Raw genomic sequence first — 16,556 nt, forward strand, 5'->3', positions numbered from 1 at the left:
TGACTGAAATGTGTTGTGTCCCCACATGAATAGTTATCTGATTGTCACTTTGACTATATTTTCACCTACTAATAAACTACCAGCAAAATTATCTTTGGCTGCTAGTAATCAATATTTTAAGGGGAATACAGAAATACATAATTATAAAAGTGAGAACATTTAATTGTAACATATTTTCACTATACTTCTTGCAGTTCTACTTCATCTGAATAATTGTCTCCTGAAATGAATAGTTTGGAAGGCTGTTTTAGAGGGCATTTGAGAGGCAAAATCTCGGCATGACTGATTAATAAAAGGTTCTGAGAAACGGGAGATGGAGAAGGCCAAGCATCCCTGTAGTCGGCTTTGCAATTTAATGCAATCATGGTCTCAACTTCAATTTCTTGCGTGTTCCCAACATCCCTTGACAAATCCAATGACCAAAAATCTATCTCCATCTTGAATGTAATGGCAAATTTCATTTCCTGGTGGGCATTAATGAATCAATGACATTCCAGTGGTTTTGTGGTCATAATTATTGATGCTTTTTTTTTGTTTAATTCAAAATTTATTTGTCATTCAATTTAAATTCTCCGGTGGGAAATCAAACCCATGTCTCCAGATCAAAACTCAGGGCCCCTGGTTGTTAGTCTAGCAACCTAATTTTAAAATGTATATATTTAAAGCACAGATAGATAGATTTGTGATGAGTACAGGAATCAGGGGTTATGGGGAGAAGGCAGGAGAATGGGGTTGGGAGTCTTCTTCTTGCGAATGAAACATAAATAAACTAAAGGAATAGTTAGATCTCAAGCCGGGCGTTGAGCAGCCAGGTTGTTATCTCTGCGTCAATGTCTGCCAGGACCTGACCTCCATTTGGTGGGTGGTAGAGCGGGCACTCAGAGATGACATGGTTGGCTGTCTGTTGTTCTGCTCCGCTATTACATGCTGGGCTCTGGCGGAGTCCCCATCGGAAATGTCCTCGTTCTTCAGGGAACGGGGATTCCCCTCCGCCACCATAGATGAGGCTCTCACCAGGGTCTCATCCATACCCCTCAACACTGCTCTCTCTCCCCATCCCCGCACTTGCAACAAGGGCAGAGTCCCCCTAGTCCTCACCTTTCACCCCACCAGCCGGCAAATACAACACATAATCCTCCGCCATTTCCGCCACCTCCAACGTGACCCCACCACTCGCCACATCTTCCCATCTCCCCCCATGTCTGCCTTCCGCAAAAAACGCTCCCTCCGCAACTCCCTTGTCAATTCTTCCCTTCCCTCCCGTACCAACCCCTCCCCGGGCACTTTCTGTTGCAACCGCAAGAAATGCAACACCTGTCCCTTCACCTCCCCCCTCGACTCCATTCAAGGACCCAAGCAGTCGTTCCAGATGCGACAAAGGTTCACCTGTATCTCCTCCATCCTCATCTACTGCATCCGCTGCTCTAGATGTCAGCTGATTTACATCGGGGAGACTAAACGGAGGTTGGGCGATCGTTTCGCCGAACACCTCCGCTCAGTCTGCAATAACCTACCTGAACTCCCGGTGGCTCAGCACTTCAACTCCCCCTCCCATTCCCAATCCGACCTCTCTGTTGCCAATCACCACCCCCATCCCGGACACTCCTCCCACAGGAAAAACACTATGTCTGTATATATGCTAATGTAAATATTTATTCAAATCATATGCTATGTCGCTCTTCCAGGGAGATGCTAAATGCATTTCGTTGTCTCTGTACTGTACACGGACAATGACAATTAAAGTTGAAACTGAATCTGAATCTGAATCTGAATCTGAATCTGTCCTGGGTCTCCTCCATTGCCAGAGTGAGCAACACCGGAAATTGGAGGAACAGCACCTCATATTCCGCCTGGGTTGCTTGCGTCCGGATGGCATGAACGTTGAATTCTCCCAATTTTGCTAGCCCTTGCTGTCTCCTCCCCTTCCTTAACCCTCGAGCTGTCTCCTCCCATCCCCCCGCCCTCGGGCTCCTCCTCCTCCCTTTTTCCTTCCTTCTCCCCCCAACCCCCCATCAGTCTGAAGAAGGGTTTCGGCCCGAAACGTCACCTATTTCCTTCGCTCCATAGATGCTGCTGCACCCGCTGAGTTTCTCCAGCATTTTTGTGTACCCCCCATCTCCACACGTTGGCATTGAAACGCCCAACTCCAGTACGAAGTCTGTTGAGCTTCAGCCATGCTCCTCTGGGGAGGTCAGACCCTGGACAGCTTTTATCTGGTGAAGAGATGGAGATGAGGTTGCCTTCCACTCCTGTGACCACTTAATAATAATAATAATAATATTAATAATATATTTTATTGTCATTGCACATAAGCGCAAGGAGATTTGGTATGCAGCTTCCATCCGATGTCACAACTTAAATAACTAATAACATTTAGATTTAGATACCCCGAGAACGTGGTTTGTAAAAAGAACATTACAACAGTAAAATAGTTAAAACAGTTCAAACAGACTAACGTGCAGATGTGTCTGTGCAACGTGACCATCCGAGGGAGACAGTCCAGGGGGGGTGGGGGGCACTCAGCAGGGCCGGTTCAGAGCCACTATAGCTCTGGGAATGAAGCTGTTCCTGAGTCTGGAGGTGCGGGCGTAGAAGGCCTTGTAACGTCTGCCGGAGGGAAGTAGTTCGAACAGTCCATTACAAGGGTGTGAGGAGTCTTTATGGATGCTGACAGCCTTCCTGAGGCACCGTGTGTGGTAGATGCCCTCCAAGGCTGGTAGCTCTGTCCCACTTGGTGACTATTCATTTGTCTCAGTTGGCTGGATGGATGCTAGGAATCGTTTTCCATGTGGAGCAAAGGGGTGATGGGACTTCAGTCGGGGTGGCCTCTGCTCTCTGCTGATAGCCTGATGCAGGAGGTGATCTGGCTCCATGGCACGACGAGATAGTGCCAGAGTTGCTGCTTGCTTTTGGATCCCTGCAGGCGGAATGCCTGCAAGTATAGGGAGCTGCTAGACTGGAGTAGGTTGAAGGCACCCAGTAATGGTTTGTAAGGTGCTGTTCAAGCTCGTGTCTACCAGGCTAGTACATCTACTACTACTCCATACGGGTGCGCAGTACTCAGCTGGAGCAAGTAGTGAGGGACAGATAAGCCATGATTGAATGGTGTAGTAGACGGGCCAAATGGCCCAATTCTGCTCCAATCACCTATGACCTTATGACCTAAAATACCATTAAGCGTGTAGCTTATAGACTTGCCTCAACTCAATCCTGAGCTTTTGTTGACTTGCAAATATTTTACATCTGTGAGGGTGGCTTTTGGTTGTCATGGCTACATTAATATCAACAAACCGCTCTGTATTCATTGGCAGGCCCGCTGTGTAAGTTGTTACATTAAATAGAAAGACAGCTCTTTGCTTTCTAGAATCCAAAGATATGAGTGAGATTGGAAGAGATGATGCATAAATAAACTCAGAGACACAAATGAAGAGCTTCACTATAGGGGGGATCTTATAGAAACTTATAAAATTCTTAAGGAGTTGGACAGGCTAGATGCAGGAAGATTGTTCCCAATGTTGGGGAAGTCCAGAACAAGGGGCCACAGTTTAAGGATAAAGGGGAAATCTTTTAGGACTGAGATGAGAAAAACATTTTTTACACAGAAAGTGGTGAATCTCTGGAATTCTCTGCCACAGAAGGTAGTTGCGGCCAGTTCATTGGCTATATTTAAGAGTGAGTTAGATGTGGCCCTTGTGGCTAAAGGGATCAGGGGGTATGGGGAGAAGGCAGGTACAGGATACTGAGTTGGATGATCAGCCATGATCATATTGAATGGCGGTGCAGGCTCAAAGGGCCGAATGGCCAACTCCTGCACCTATTTTCTATGTTTCTATGTTTCTATAGGGCGGGCACGGTGGCGCGGCGGTAGAGTTGCTGCCTTGCAGCGCCAGGGACCCGGGTTCGATCCCAACTCCGGGCGCTGCCTGTACGGACTTTGTACGTTCTCCCTGTGACCGCGTGGGTTTTCTCCGAGATCTTCAGTTTTCTCCCACACTCCAAAGACGTATGTTTATAGGTTATTTGGTTTGGTATAAATGTCAATTGTCCCTAGTGTGTGTAAGATAGTGTTAATGTGCGGGGATCGCTGGTTTCTATGGACTCAGTGGACCAAAGGGGTTGTTTCCGTGCTATATCTCGAAAATTAAAACTATAGAATAAGGCTGCACAGTAAGATGCTTTCTTTATGGGAAACCTAATCCCTGTAGTAAATTATTGTTATCTGTAAAGTAAAATATGACTGGGAATTGTTGCTTTTATTGAAATGTGCATATATATTAATCAATTATTTATCCCTCTGTTATCCTTTCACTTGCTATGTTTTTGCTTGGATGAGGAAGCAGTGACTATACACCAGCCAATGTCACCTTCAAGAACAGAGGACTATATCACTTCAAAGCAGTGGCTCGTGAAACACGGATTAAAGGCTCGTAAATTGACCTTCTACGATGCACTTGTCGACTGTGCCTTTCGTCATTCTGATGGCGTCGTGGACATAAAAGAGAAGCCTGAGAATGAGAGCATTCAGACTGATGCAGTAAGTGCGGTTTTACATGGAATACGATACGATAGGATAGAACTTTATTTATCCCAGGAGGGAAATTGGTCTGCCAACAGCCATAAAAACACAAAATACATGAAACATGAAATTAAAGTGGCCAGTGGAAAGTCCAGGATTTGGGATGTGCAAAGATTGGGGAGGGGGGGGGAGAGTCAGTCTACCCCACGACAGAAGGGGGAGGAGTTGTACAGTGTGATCCCCATGGCAAAAAAAGGATCTCTTGTGGCATTCTGTGCTGCATCTTGGTGGAACCAGTCTGTTGCTGAAGGTGCTTCTCAGGTTGACCAGTGTTTCATGGAGGGGGGTGAGCTGTATTGTCCAAGGTGCTCCGCAGTTTGAGGAGCATCGTCCCCTCCAAGACTATCTCCAGTGAATCCAACTCCCCCCTCAGGATGGAGCCAGCTTTCCTGATGAGCTTGTTAATTCTGTTGGCGTCCGGGGCCTTCGCCCTGCTGCTCCAGCACACGACAGCGAAGAAGATGGCACTGGCCACCAGCTCAGATGTTGAAAGAGTGGAATAAACATAAACTCTGTGGTTTTTTCTCCACAGATGCTGCCTTCATATGTTCATGAGTTCATAGGTTCTAGGAGCCACTCGGTCCATCAAGTCTACTCCACCATTCATTCATGGCTGATATATCTTTCCCTCTCAACCCTATTCTTCTGCCTTCTCCCCATAGCCTCTGACACCCTTAAGCCCCTGTCCCACTTAGGAAACCTGAACGGAAACCTCTGGAGACTTTGCGCCCCACCCAAGGTTTCCGTGCGGTTCCCGGAGGTTGCAGGTAGTGGAAGCAGGTAGGGAGACTGACAAAAACCTCCGGGAACCTCCGGGAACCACACGGAAACCTTGGGTGGGGCACAAAGTTTCCAAAGGTTACCGTTCAGGTTTCCTAAGTGGGACAGGAGCATTACCAATCAAGAATCTGTCAATCCCCACCTTAAAAATATCTATTACTTGGCCTCCACAGTCATCTGTGGCAATGAATTCCACAGATTCACCACCCTGCCTGACGTGTTACGTTTTTCCAGAAGATTTACGCTGTTTTTCTATTTCAAATCTCCAGCAGTTTCAGTTTTTTGGGGTTTTCACTCATAAACGTAGAAGGTTGTCGAAGACGTTTTGTTGGAGAATACATGGTACATACAGTGCGATACTAGTGGAGAGATGGATGTTTAAGGTGGTGGATGAGGTGCTGGTAAAGCAGGTTGATTTGCTTAGGAAGGTACAGTGGGACAGGCGGCATCTCTGGAGAGAAGGAATGCGCGATGTTTCGGGTCGAGACCCTTCACACTGAAAGTCAGGGGAGAGGGAAACTAGAGATATGGAAGGGACGGTGTGAAAAGGACAGATCAAAGCAGACAATGTTCAAAGAAAGGTTCATTGTTGGCTGAGGGGAAGTTGACAAGGAGGCATACAAACAGTAAAATTAATCAGGAGGACAGTGAAACTAGTCGAAGAACTAAGGTGGGGAGGGACGCAGTGAGAGGGAAAGCAAAGTCCTTGAAGGTTGTTAGAACAGGGCTTATCCAGGAGAATTGAATACCTCGTAGATAGTGGAAATACTTTTGTTTGCAGCAGTTAATTCACTCGTCACAGGATATTCAGCTTTGGACGTGCTCTAGTTAATGCTTCTTTTTCTTGAGCAGTGACTCAAGATTAAAGATGACATAGGCTCTGAGGTGGCTAATGAGACCAATACAGAAACTGATGGATCTTTCAACGATGGGCAAGAGGTGCTTGGATGGGTGTGTAATTGCTTTGCTCCTTCAGCAGCTTACTCAAGGCTTCCAGTGCATGGATCTAAGATTCTCAATGATATCCTTCCCCATTTTAGATGTTAAGGGCCACCATTGGGTATTTTTAAAGCAGAGATTAGTAGGTTCTTGATTAGTAAAGGCATCAAATGTTACGGGGAGAAGGCAGGAGAAATAGATTGAGAGGGAAAAATAGATCAGCCATGATCGAATGATGGACCAGACAATAGACAATAGACAATAGGTGCAGGAGTAGGCCATTCAGCCCTTTGAACCAGCACCGCCATTCAATGTGATCATGGCTGATCATCCACAATCAGTACCCCGTTCCTGCCTTCTCCCTTAACTCCGCTATCCCTAAGAGCTCTATCTAATTCTCTCTTGAAAGCATCCAGAGAACCAGCCTCCACTGCCCTCTGAGGCAGAGAATTCTACACACTCACAACTCTCTGTGTGAAAAAGGTTTTCCTCATCTCCATTATAAATGTTTTACCACTTATTCTTAAACTCTGGTCCCTGATTCTGGACTCCCCCAACATTGGGAACATATTTCCTGCCTCTAGTGTGTCCAAACCCTTAATAATCTTATATGTTTCAATAAGATCCCCTTTCATCCTAAATTCCAGAGTATACAAGACCTACCATTCCAATCTATCAACATATGACAGTCCCGTCATCCCGGGAATTAACCTCGTGAACCTACGCTGCACTCCCTCAATAGCAAGAATGTAATTTCTAACGTTTGGAGACCAAAACTGCACAAAATACTCCAGATGTGGTCTCACTAGAGCCCTGAACAACTGTAGGAGGACCACTTTGCTTCTATACACAACTCCTCGTGTTATGAAAGCCAACATGCCATTTGCTTTCTTCACTGCCTGCTGTACCTGCATGCCTACTTTCAGTGACTGATGAACCCGGACCCCCAGATCCCGTTGTACTTCACCTTTTCCCATCTTGACACCATTTAGATAATAATCTGCATTCCTCTTTTTGCTACCAAAGTGGATAACCTCACATTTATCCACATTATACTGCATCTGCCATGCATCTGCCCACTTACCCAACCAGTCCAAGTCACCCTGCTTCCTCATAGCATCCTCCTCACAGTTCACTCTGCCACCCAGCTTTGTGTCATCTGCAAATTTGCTAATGTTACTTTTAATCCCTTCATCCAAATCATTAATATATATTGTAAATAGCTGCAGTCCCATCACTGAGCCTTTCGGTACCCCACTAGTCACTGCCTGCCATTCTGAAAGGGACCCGTTAATTCCTACCCTTTGTTTTCTGTCTGCCAATTTTCTATCCATGTCAGCACCCTACCCCAATACCATGTGCTCTAATCTTGCCCACTAATCTCCTATGTGGGACCTTATCAAATGTTTCTGAAAGTCCAGATACACCACATCCACTGGCTCTTCCCTTGTCCATTATCCTGGTAACATTCTCAAAAATTTCCAGATGATTAGTCAAGCATGATTTCCCCTTCGTAAATCCATGCTGACTCGGACCTATCCTGCTACTGCTATCCAAATGTGCGGCTATTTCATCTTTTATAATTGACTCCAGCATCTTCCCCACCACCGATGTCAGGCTAACTGGTCTATAATTCCCTGTTTTCTCTCTGCCGCCCTTCTTGAGTGAGATAACATTAGCTACCCTCCAATCCACAGGAACTGATCCTGAATCTATAGAACATTGGAAAATGATCACCAATGCGTCCACGATTTCTAGAGCCACTTCCTTAAGTACCCTGGGATGCAGACCATCTGGCCCTGGGGATTTATCAGCCTTCAGTCCCATCAGTCCACCCAAAACCATGCCTAATGTGAATCTCCTTCAGTTCCTCCGTCACCCCAGATCCTCTGACCACTAGTATATCAGGGAGATTTGATAGGTCGAATGGCCTAATTCTGCTCTCTGGTTCTCTGGCAGGTTCTCTGGATGCTTTCAAGAGAGAGCTAGATAGGGCTCTTAAAAATAGCAGAGTCAGGGGATATGGGGAGAAGGCAGGAACGGGGTACTGATTGTGGATGATCAGCCATGATCACATTGAATGGCGGTGCTGGCTCGAAGGGCTGAATGGCCTACTCCTACACCTATTGTCTATTGTCTATTGCTCCTATGTTTTATGGTCTTATTGGTCAATGACCTAAGTCAGTGCAGTATAGCATTTCTTCATGCAGGCTTTGAGCAATCTTTGAAACATTTCTTCTCTCCATCTGGTAACCTCTTCACATGGTCGGGTGCTGTTTTAGAACCGTTTGTGAACAACCAGGCCAAGGTGGATGACTGAGGGTAACCAAGGCCTTAATGCTGTGGATGTCAGTCTGGGAGAGGACATTGATTGATGAATGTTTGGGATTCAATGACTTCCGCACCATTACATCAAAACAATAACCAGAAGTGATGAGGCTGGAGGTAATTGGAGTTGCAGTGCCCTCTAGTGATGATGCCAATGGACAACCTTGTTTACATCTGGACTAAAATGCCTATAAATTGGACTGCACCCTAACATGTGATTGATTGATTGAAAGATACAGCATGGAAACAGGCCCTTCAGCCCACCCTGTCCATGACGACCATTAATCACCCGTTAACACTGGGTTCCATGTTATCCCATTTTCACATCCACTCCGCACACACTAGGCGCAGTTTACAAAGGCCATTTAACCTATAAAACTGCATGTCTTTGGAACGTGAGAGGAAACCGGAGCACCCTTGAAGAAACCCACATGGCCATAGGTAAAACGTGCAAACTCCACACAGGGAGAATTTGCAAACTCCACATAGACAGCACCCGAGGTCAGAATCGAACCCGGGACTCTGGCGCTGTGAGGCAGCAGCCCTACCACCTACGCCACTGTACCAATGTGCCACGCAGAAGACAAGGTTTATCTGGGGTCACAATGGGGTGGTGGGGGTGGATCTTAGTCTGTGTTTTATGTGCTGGGTGTGGTGTGGGTAAGGGTCCTGTATTTGAGAGGTTAACTATTTTCACTTTCCTGACTGACTTTTTCCAGCATTTCCTGATTTTATTTAAGCAGCAGAATGCATTGGCTGATGGTTCTGTCACCAATTTAAAATGATGAGGAAAAGAATCTTTAAACTTTACTTTTGACTTTAGGAATACAGCATGGAAACAGGCCTTTGGGCCCACGGAATCCAAGTCGAGCAGCGATCACCACCCCTCTAGTTCTATCCTACGCACTAGGAATTAACCTACAGCCAATTAACCTACGTCTTTGGAATGTGGGAGGAAACCGGAGCACCTGGAGGAAACCCACACGGTCACTGGGAGGATGTACAAACTCCGTACAGACAACATCTGTAGTCAGGATCGAACCCGGGTCTCTGGCGCTGTAATGCCCCTGTCCCACTTAGGAAACCTGAACGGAAACCTCTGGACACTTTGCACCCCACCCAAGGTTTCCGTGCGGTTCCCGGAGGTTTTTGTCGGTCTCCCTACCTGCTTCCACTACCCGCAACCTCCGGCAACCACCTGCAACCTCTGGGAACCGCACGGAAACCTTGGGTGGGGCGCAAAGTCTCCAGAGGTTTCCGTTCAGGTTTCCTAAGTGGGACAGGGGCATTAGGCAGCAACTCTACCGCTGCAGCAACTGTGCCACCCGAACAAATTGAAACGGGATGTGAGGACAAAAAAAAATATCGCTCAGATGCGTCCTGGAACTTGGTGCCTGCTGAGCAAAGCCATGGTTAATCAGAATCTAGAGGGAAGGGAATTGGGTAAGCTTGTGTGAAAATAATTTTCAGAGCCAATGGGAAAGAGCAGGGGAAATGGGACTGAAGGGATTGCTCTGCAAACAGCTGGAATGCTTCACCAACTGGACTAAAATGGTGATACACCTGGGAATTGAATGAGAATTTGTAAACAGACATACACTGTTCTGAGATCCAAGGAATTACTATTATCATGGAATTTAGCTACAGATAACTTAGGTGTTATAATTATGTATAGTCTTTCCGCTGACTGGTTAGCATGCAACAAAAAACTTTTCATTGTATCTTGGTGCACTTGACCACAAACTAAACTAAGACTTAACTAAACTAAGACGATAGGGATTGTATCTTTATTGTATCAAATAGTGAAAGGCCTGGACAGAGTGAATGTGGAGAGGACCAGAGGCCATTGCCTCAGGATAAAAAACTTACCTATAGAACGGAGACGAGGAAGAATTTCTTTAATCAGCAAGTGGTGAATATGTGAAATTCATTGGCACAGAAGGCTGTGGAGGTCAAGTCAATGGATATTTTTAAGGTGGAGATAGATAGATTCTTGATTAGTAAAGGGCCTGTCCCATTTGGGCGACCTAATCTGCGAGTTCTGGCGAGTTTGCCCTCGACTTATATTTTCGCAGCATGGTCGACACGAGGTTGTAGGAGGTCTTCGTAACTCTCCTTCATGCTCGAGAGTGGTCTCCACGTACTCGAGGCCTCAGCTAATTTGCGGCGTATTTTTCAATATGTTAACAAAATTCCCGCGAGTAGAAAAAGGTCGCCTTGGAAAAAATCTATACTTTTTTTACTCATATGTTTAGTCGTAGTAGGTCGCCATGTTAGTCGTAGGTAGTCGTAGATAGTCTTCATCATAGTCGAAGGAAGGTCGAAGGAGATCGAAAGAGGACGTCTTCACTCTTCACTATTCGGTGTCCAATTTCCCCAAAGTTAGTTGTAGCTAGTCGAAGCTAGTCTTCAACATAGTCGAAGGAGGTCTTCAACATGTCATTTTTTCAAACTCTTCTACTCGCCAATTAGGTTGCCCAAGTGGGACAGCCCCTTAAGGGTGTCAGGGGTTATGGGTAGAAGGCAGGAGAATGGGGTTGAGAGGGAAAGATAGATCAGCCGTGATTGAATGGTGGCGTAGACTTGATGGGCCAAATGGCCTAATTCTGCTCCTAGGACTTATGAAGTTTAGAACATCTATTAGCATAGTGTTGATTGCAGTTAAATGTAATAGTTTCTACTTTAACAGGAATCTCGAATTAAACTGGTGAATGCCAAGTACTGTGGCCGCTTTGCACACACCCAGTGGAAAGACGGTTCTGTCATGCATGTTTACATCACAGCTGAGAAATGCAAGCAGTACCAGCAGAGAATGAAGGCTGCACTGGAGCAGATGCAAAGGAGGTGAGTTTGGAACCCTTGGGTAAAAGCCTTTCGATAAAAGTGCGATCCATTGAGTCACAGAATCAAGAAATGTTGCTGAGAAGAGTAAGGCCATTCAGCCCATTCGGTCAGTACCATTGGAAAACGATCAACCCAGCACAATCCACTGGACCAGGACCCAGAACATACGTACCCTGTATATTACAGAGTTTAAGTACGTACAGTTTTAAAATACTTAAAAACATGGAAGATTTTTCACTATCACTCCTTTAGGTAGTAATCCTTTCACAGATCACTTCCATCCTTTCAATACATTTTCGCCTGTAATTAATTACATCAAATCAATAATCGTTGGTTTTTGAGCTTGCTATCAGTAGGTCCATCCTATTTTCTCCACTGCCCATTGGTAATTTTATGCATCTCAATGTGTCCATTCGACATCTTCTGTTCCAAAGAAAAATCTCCCAGCCCATCCTCGTGCAACAATATTCCACGCCTGGCAACATCCTTGTAAATCTCTTTTAACATCAGCAGTGAAGTAAACATACTTATGCCCCTGTCTCACTCTTAGGAAACCTGAACGGAAACCTCTGGAGACTTTGCGCCCCACCCAAGGTTTCCGTGCGGTTCCCGGAGGTTTTTGTCAGTCTCCAGGTAAGACCTTCCACCACCTGCAACTTCCGGCAACCACCTTCAACTAGCATCGCAACCGGCTTCGACTAAAAAATTACCGATTTTTAAAACGGCAACCTATTTTTAGTCGCGGCCGGTTTTGAATTTTTGGAAATAATCGCTGGAACATAGAAGAAGCGGAAATCACTTTCGACCATTAGGGAGACTGACAAAAACCTCCGGGAACCGCACGGAAAGCTTGGGTGGGGCGCAAAGTCTCCAGAGGTTTCCGTTCAGGTTTCCTAAGTGGGACAGGGGCATAAGGATGGCCACGGTGGCGCAGCGGCGGTAGAGTTGCTGCCTTACAGCGCTTGCAGCGCCAGAGACCCGGGTTCGATCCCGACTATGGGTGCTGTCTGTAGGAGCTTGTATGTTCTCCCTGTGACTACGTGGGTTTTCTCCAAGACCTTCAGCTTCTTCCCACACTCCAAAAACGTACTGGTATGCAGCTTAATTGGCCTGGTGTATGTGTAAATTGTCCCTCATGTGTGTAGGATAGTGTTAATGTGTGGGGATCGCTGGTCGGTGCGGACTCGGTGGGCTGAAGGGCCTGTTACCGCACTCTAAACATAAACTAAACTAGAGATACACCTCAGAAACGGGCCCTTCAGCCTACTGAGTCTGCACCGATCACCCAGGACACCAGCAGCATCATACACACCAGGGACAATTTGCTATTTTTTTGTACAGAGGCCAATTAACATACAAACTTGGACGTCTTTGGAATGTGGGAGGAAACAGGAGCACCAGGAGAAAACTCACGGTTTCAACGGAAGAATGTACAAACTTTGTACAGACTGTACCAGTTGCCAGGGTACCGGGTCTCCGGTGCAGTAAGGCAGCAACTCTACCGCTGCCCCACTGTGTCGCCTCCTTGCACCTTCTCTCATACCGTCCGAACAGATCCACGGACGATGCGGTCTCCCAGGTCTTGCACACCGCTCTCTCCCATCTGGACAGCCAGAAGGGGGGGCTACGTGAGGATGCTGTTCATAGACTACAGTTCAGCCTTCAACACGATAGTCCCCACCAGACTGGCCGGGAGGCTAATGGAATTGGGGCTCAACACCTCCCTGTGTGCCTGGGTCCTGGACTTTCTCACCGCCAGGCCCCAGGTAGTCAAGATGGGAGGGAATACATCGAAGTCCCTCACCCTGAGCACAGGATCACCCCAGGGTTGCGTCCTCAGCCCCCTATTGTACTCCCTGTACACACATGACTGTGGCTAGGTTCAGCTCCAACTCAATAATTAAGTTTGCTGATGACACTGTGGTGGTGGGCCTGATCTCAGACAACGACGAGAAGGCCTACCGGGAGGAGGTGGCTGATCTAGCACCCTGGTGCCAGGATAACAGCCTCCTCTTGAACATCAAAAAAACGAAGGAGCTGATCATGGACTTTAGGAGGGCACATCATCCGAGGACGTACACTCCATTGAGGATAAATGGGGATCCTGTGGATAGGGTGAACTGTTTTAAATATCTGGAAGTCCACATCTCCGAGGATATGACATGGACATCACACGCCTCAGCACTCGTGAGTAAGGCAAGGCAGCGCCTTTACCACCTCAGGCAATTGAGGAAATTCAGAGTGTCTCCGAGGACTCAGAACTGCTGTAGCTTTGGGAGCAACAACAGCAGCAGGAAGAGATTAGCAAGAGATACGACTGATTGGCTCTAGCCCAAGTGGGAGAGAAGTGAGTCAGTGCTGGGAAAACAATTGAAAACTGAGGAATTTGGTTTGTAAATTGGTAAATCAGGCAATTTATCAGTCAATTTAAGTAAGACTGCTCTTAGGGAGCGGCAGTGAGTGAAGTGCCCTGTGAGAAAAGTGTGAGTCTTTGGCTCGAGAGTCCCCTGTGAGAAAAGTGTGAGTCTTTGGCTCGAGAGTCCCCTGTGAGAAAAGTGTGAGTCTTTGGCTCGAAAGTCTTCGGAGAGGAGGCTGAGGAGAGGAGACTACGCAAAACACTGCAGAGGGAGAGACAAAAGAAGGAGATGTCAGGCAAGCTGATTCAGTGTGATGCTTGCAGTATGTGGGAGGTCAAGGACACCGCTGGTGCCTCTGGCTGCTACAAATGCGAAAAGTGCATCCAGGTAGAGCTCCTGAAGGGCCGTGTTGGGGAACTGGAGAAGCAAGTGGATGACCTCCGGTTCGTCCGAGAAACGGAGTCGTTCCTCGACAAGTCCTACAGTACGATTGTTACACCTAAGGTACTGGAAGAGAGAAGGTGGGAGACAGTGAGAACGGGAGGGAAGCATGGAATGCCAACTTCCCCGGGTGTTGTACCTCTTGTGAACAGGTTCACCCACTTAGAAGTTGTCGGGACAGAAGAGGTGTTTACACTGGGCGGCGGACTGGCTTGTGATGCGAATAGGGCTGTTGAGCCAAAACCAAAAAGGCCTAAGGCAGGCAACGCCATTGTAGTAGGAGACTCCATTGTGAGAGGTACGGACAGGGGTTTCTGCGGCAACAGACGGGATGCGAGGATGGTGTGCTGTCTTCCTGGTGCCAGGATCCAGGATATAACCATATAACCATATAACAATTACAGCACGGAAACAGGCCATCTCGACCCCTCTAGTCCGTGCCGAACACATAATCTCCCCTAGTCCCATATACCTGCGCTCAGACCATAACCCTCCATTCCTTTCCCATCCATATAACTATCCAATTTATTTTTAAATGATAAAAACGAACCTGCCTCCACCACCTTCACTGGAAGCTCATTCCACACAGCTACCACTCTCTGAGTAAAGAAGTTCCCCCTCATGTTACCCCTAAACTTCAGTCCCTTAATTCTCAAGTCATGTCCCCTTGTTTGAATCTTCCCTACTCTCAGTGGGAAAAGCTTTTCCATGTCAACTCTGTCTATCCCTCTCATCATTTTAAAAACCTCTATCAAGTCCCCCCTTAACCTTCTGCGCTCCAAAGAATAAAGCCCTAACGGACAGAGTGCAGAAAATCCTCAAGGGCGAAGGTGAACATCCGGAAGTGGTAGTGCATGTCGGCACAAACGATGTCGGAAAGAAGGGGATGAATATTCTGCAGCGTGACTTTAGAGAGCTTGGAAAAATGCTGAAAAGCAGGACCTCCAGGGTTGTTATCTCCGGTTTGCTTCCAGTTCCTCGTGCTGGCGAGAGCAGGAACAGGGAGATACGGGACCTGAACGTGTGGCTGAGGAACTGGTGCACGGGGCAGGGATTTAGATTCTTAGATCACTGGGATCTGTTTTGGGGTAAGCGGGAACTGTACAAAAGGGACGGATTGCATCTTAACAGGTGTGGGACCAGCATTCTGGCAGGCAGGTTTGCCACTGCTACACGGGTGGTTTTAAACTGAATAAGGGGGGTGGGGTGTCGAATGGGCTAGTGGAGGATGGAGTTAAAGGGAAAGGGTTTCTTAAATGTGTGAGCGTAGAGACAGAGGGGTGTAAAATGAGGGTAGAAGCAATAGGTAGCAAGGTGAAAAGTAAAAGTGGCAGGCCGGAAAATCCAGGGCAAAAATCAAAAAGGGCCACTTTTCAACAAAATTGTATAAGTGTTGTAAAAACAAGCCTGAAGGCTTTGTGTCTCAATGCAAGGAGCATTCGTAATAAGGTGGATGAGTTAAATGTGCAGATAGCTATTAATGACTATGATATAGTTGGGATCACGGAGACATGGCTCCAGGGTGACCAAGGCTGGGAGCTGAACATCCAGGGATATTCAATATTCAGGAGGGATAGAGAGAAAGGAAAAGGAGGTGGGGTAGCGTTGCTGATTAGAGAGGAGATTAACGCAATGGAAAGGAAGGACATTAGTTTGCAGGATGTGGAATCGGTATGGGTAGAGCTGCGAAACACTAAGGGGCAGAAAACGCTGGTGGGTGTTGTGTACAGGCCACCTAACAGTAGTAGTGAAGTTGGAGATGGTATCAAACAGGAAATTAGAAATGCGTGCGACAAAGGCAAAACCGTTATAATGGGTGACTTCAATCTACATATAGATTGGGTGAATCAAATTGGCAGGGGTGCTGAGGAAGAGGATTTTTTGGAATGTATGCGGGATAGTTATCTAAATCAACATGTAGAGGAACCAACGAGAGAGCAGGCTATTTTAGACTGGGTATTGAGTAATGAGGAAGGGTTAGTTAGCAGTCTTGTTGTACGTGCCCCCTTGGGCAAGAGTGACCATAATATGGTTGAGTTCTTCATTAGGATGGAGAGTGACATTGTTAATTCAGAAACAATGGTTCTGAACTTAAAGAAAGGTAACTTTGAGGGTATGAGACGTGAATTGGCCAAGATTGACTGGCAATTAATTCTAAAAGGGTTGACGGTGGATATGCAATGGAAGACATTTAAAGACTGCATGGATGAACTACAAAAATTGTTCATCCCAGTTTGGCAAAAGAATAAATCAGGGAAGGTAGTGCATCCGTGGATAACAAGGGAAATCAG

The 16,556-nt window shown here is 46.6% G+C and overlaps 1 protein-coding gene across 1 annotated transcript in view; it reads left to right on the plus strand.

Annotated features, from left to right (window-relative positions):
- vwa3b (von Willebrand factor A domain containing 3B) overlaps positions 1 to 16,556 on the plus strand; it is a 184,255-nt gene that overhangs the window by 81,684 nt on the left and 86,015 nt on the right. Inside the window, exons 9-10 of the mRNA XM_033023449.1 lie at positions 4,338 to 4,534; positions 11,313 to 11,467. Coding sequence (XP_032879340.1) covers positions 4,338 to 4,534; positions 11,313 to 11,467 — 352 coding nt within the window. The remainder of the gene's footprint in view (positions 1 to 4,337; positions 4,535 to 11,312; positions 11,468 to 16,556) is intronic.

Source organism: Amblyraja radiata, chromosome 6, assembly GCF_010909765.2.
Source record: "Amblyraja radiata isolate CabotCenter1 chromosome 6, sAmbRad1.1.pri, whole genome shotgun sequence".
In the NCBI taxonomy this organism is placed as follows: domain Eukaryota; kingdom Metazoa; phylum Chordata; class Chondrichthyes; order Rajiformes; family Rajidae; genus Amblyraja; species Amblyraja radiata.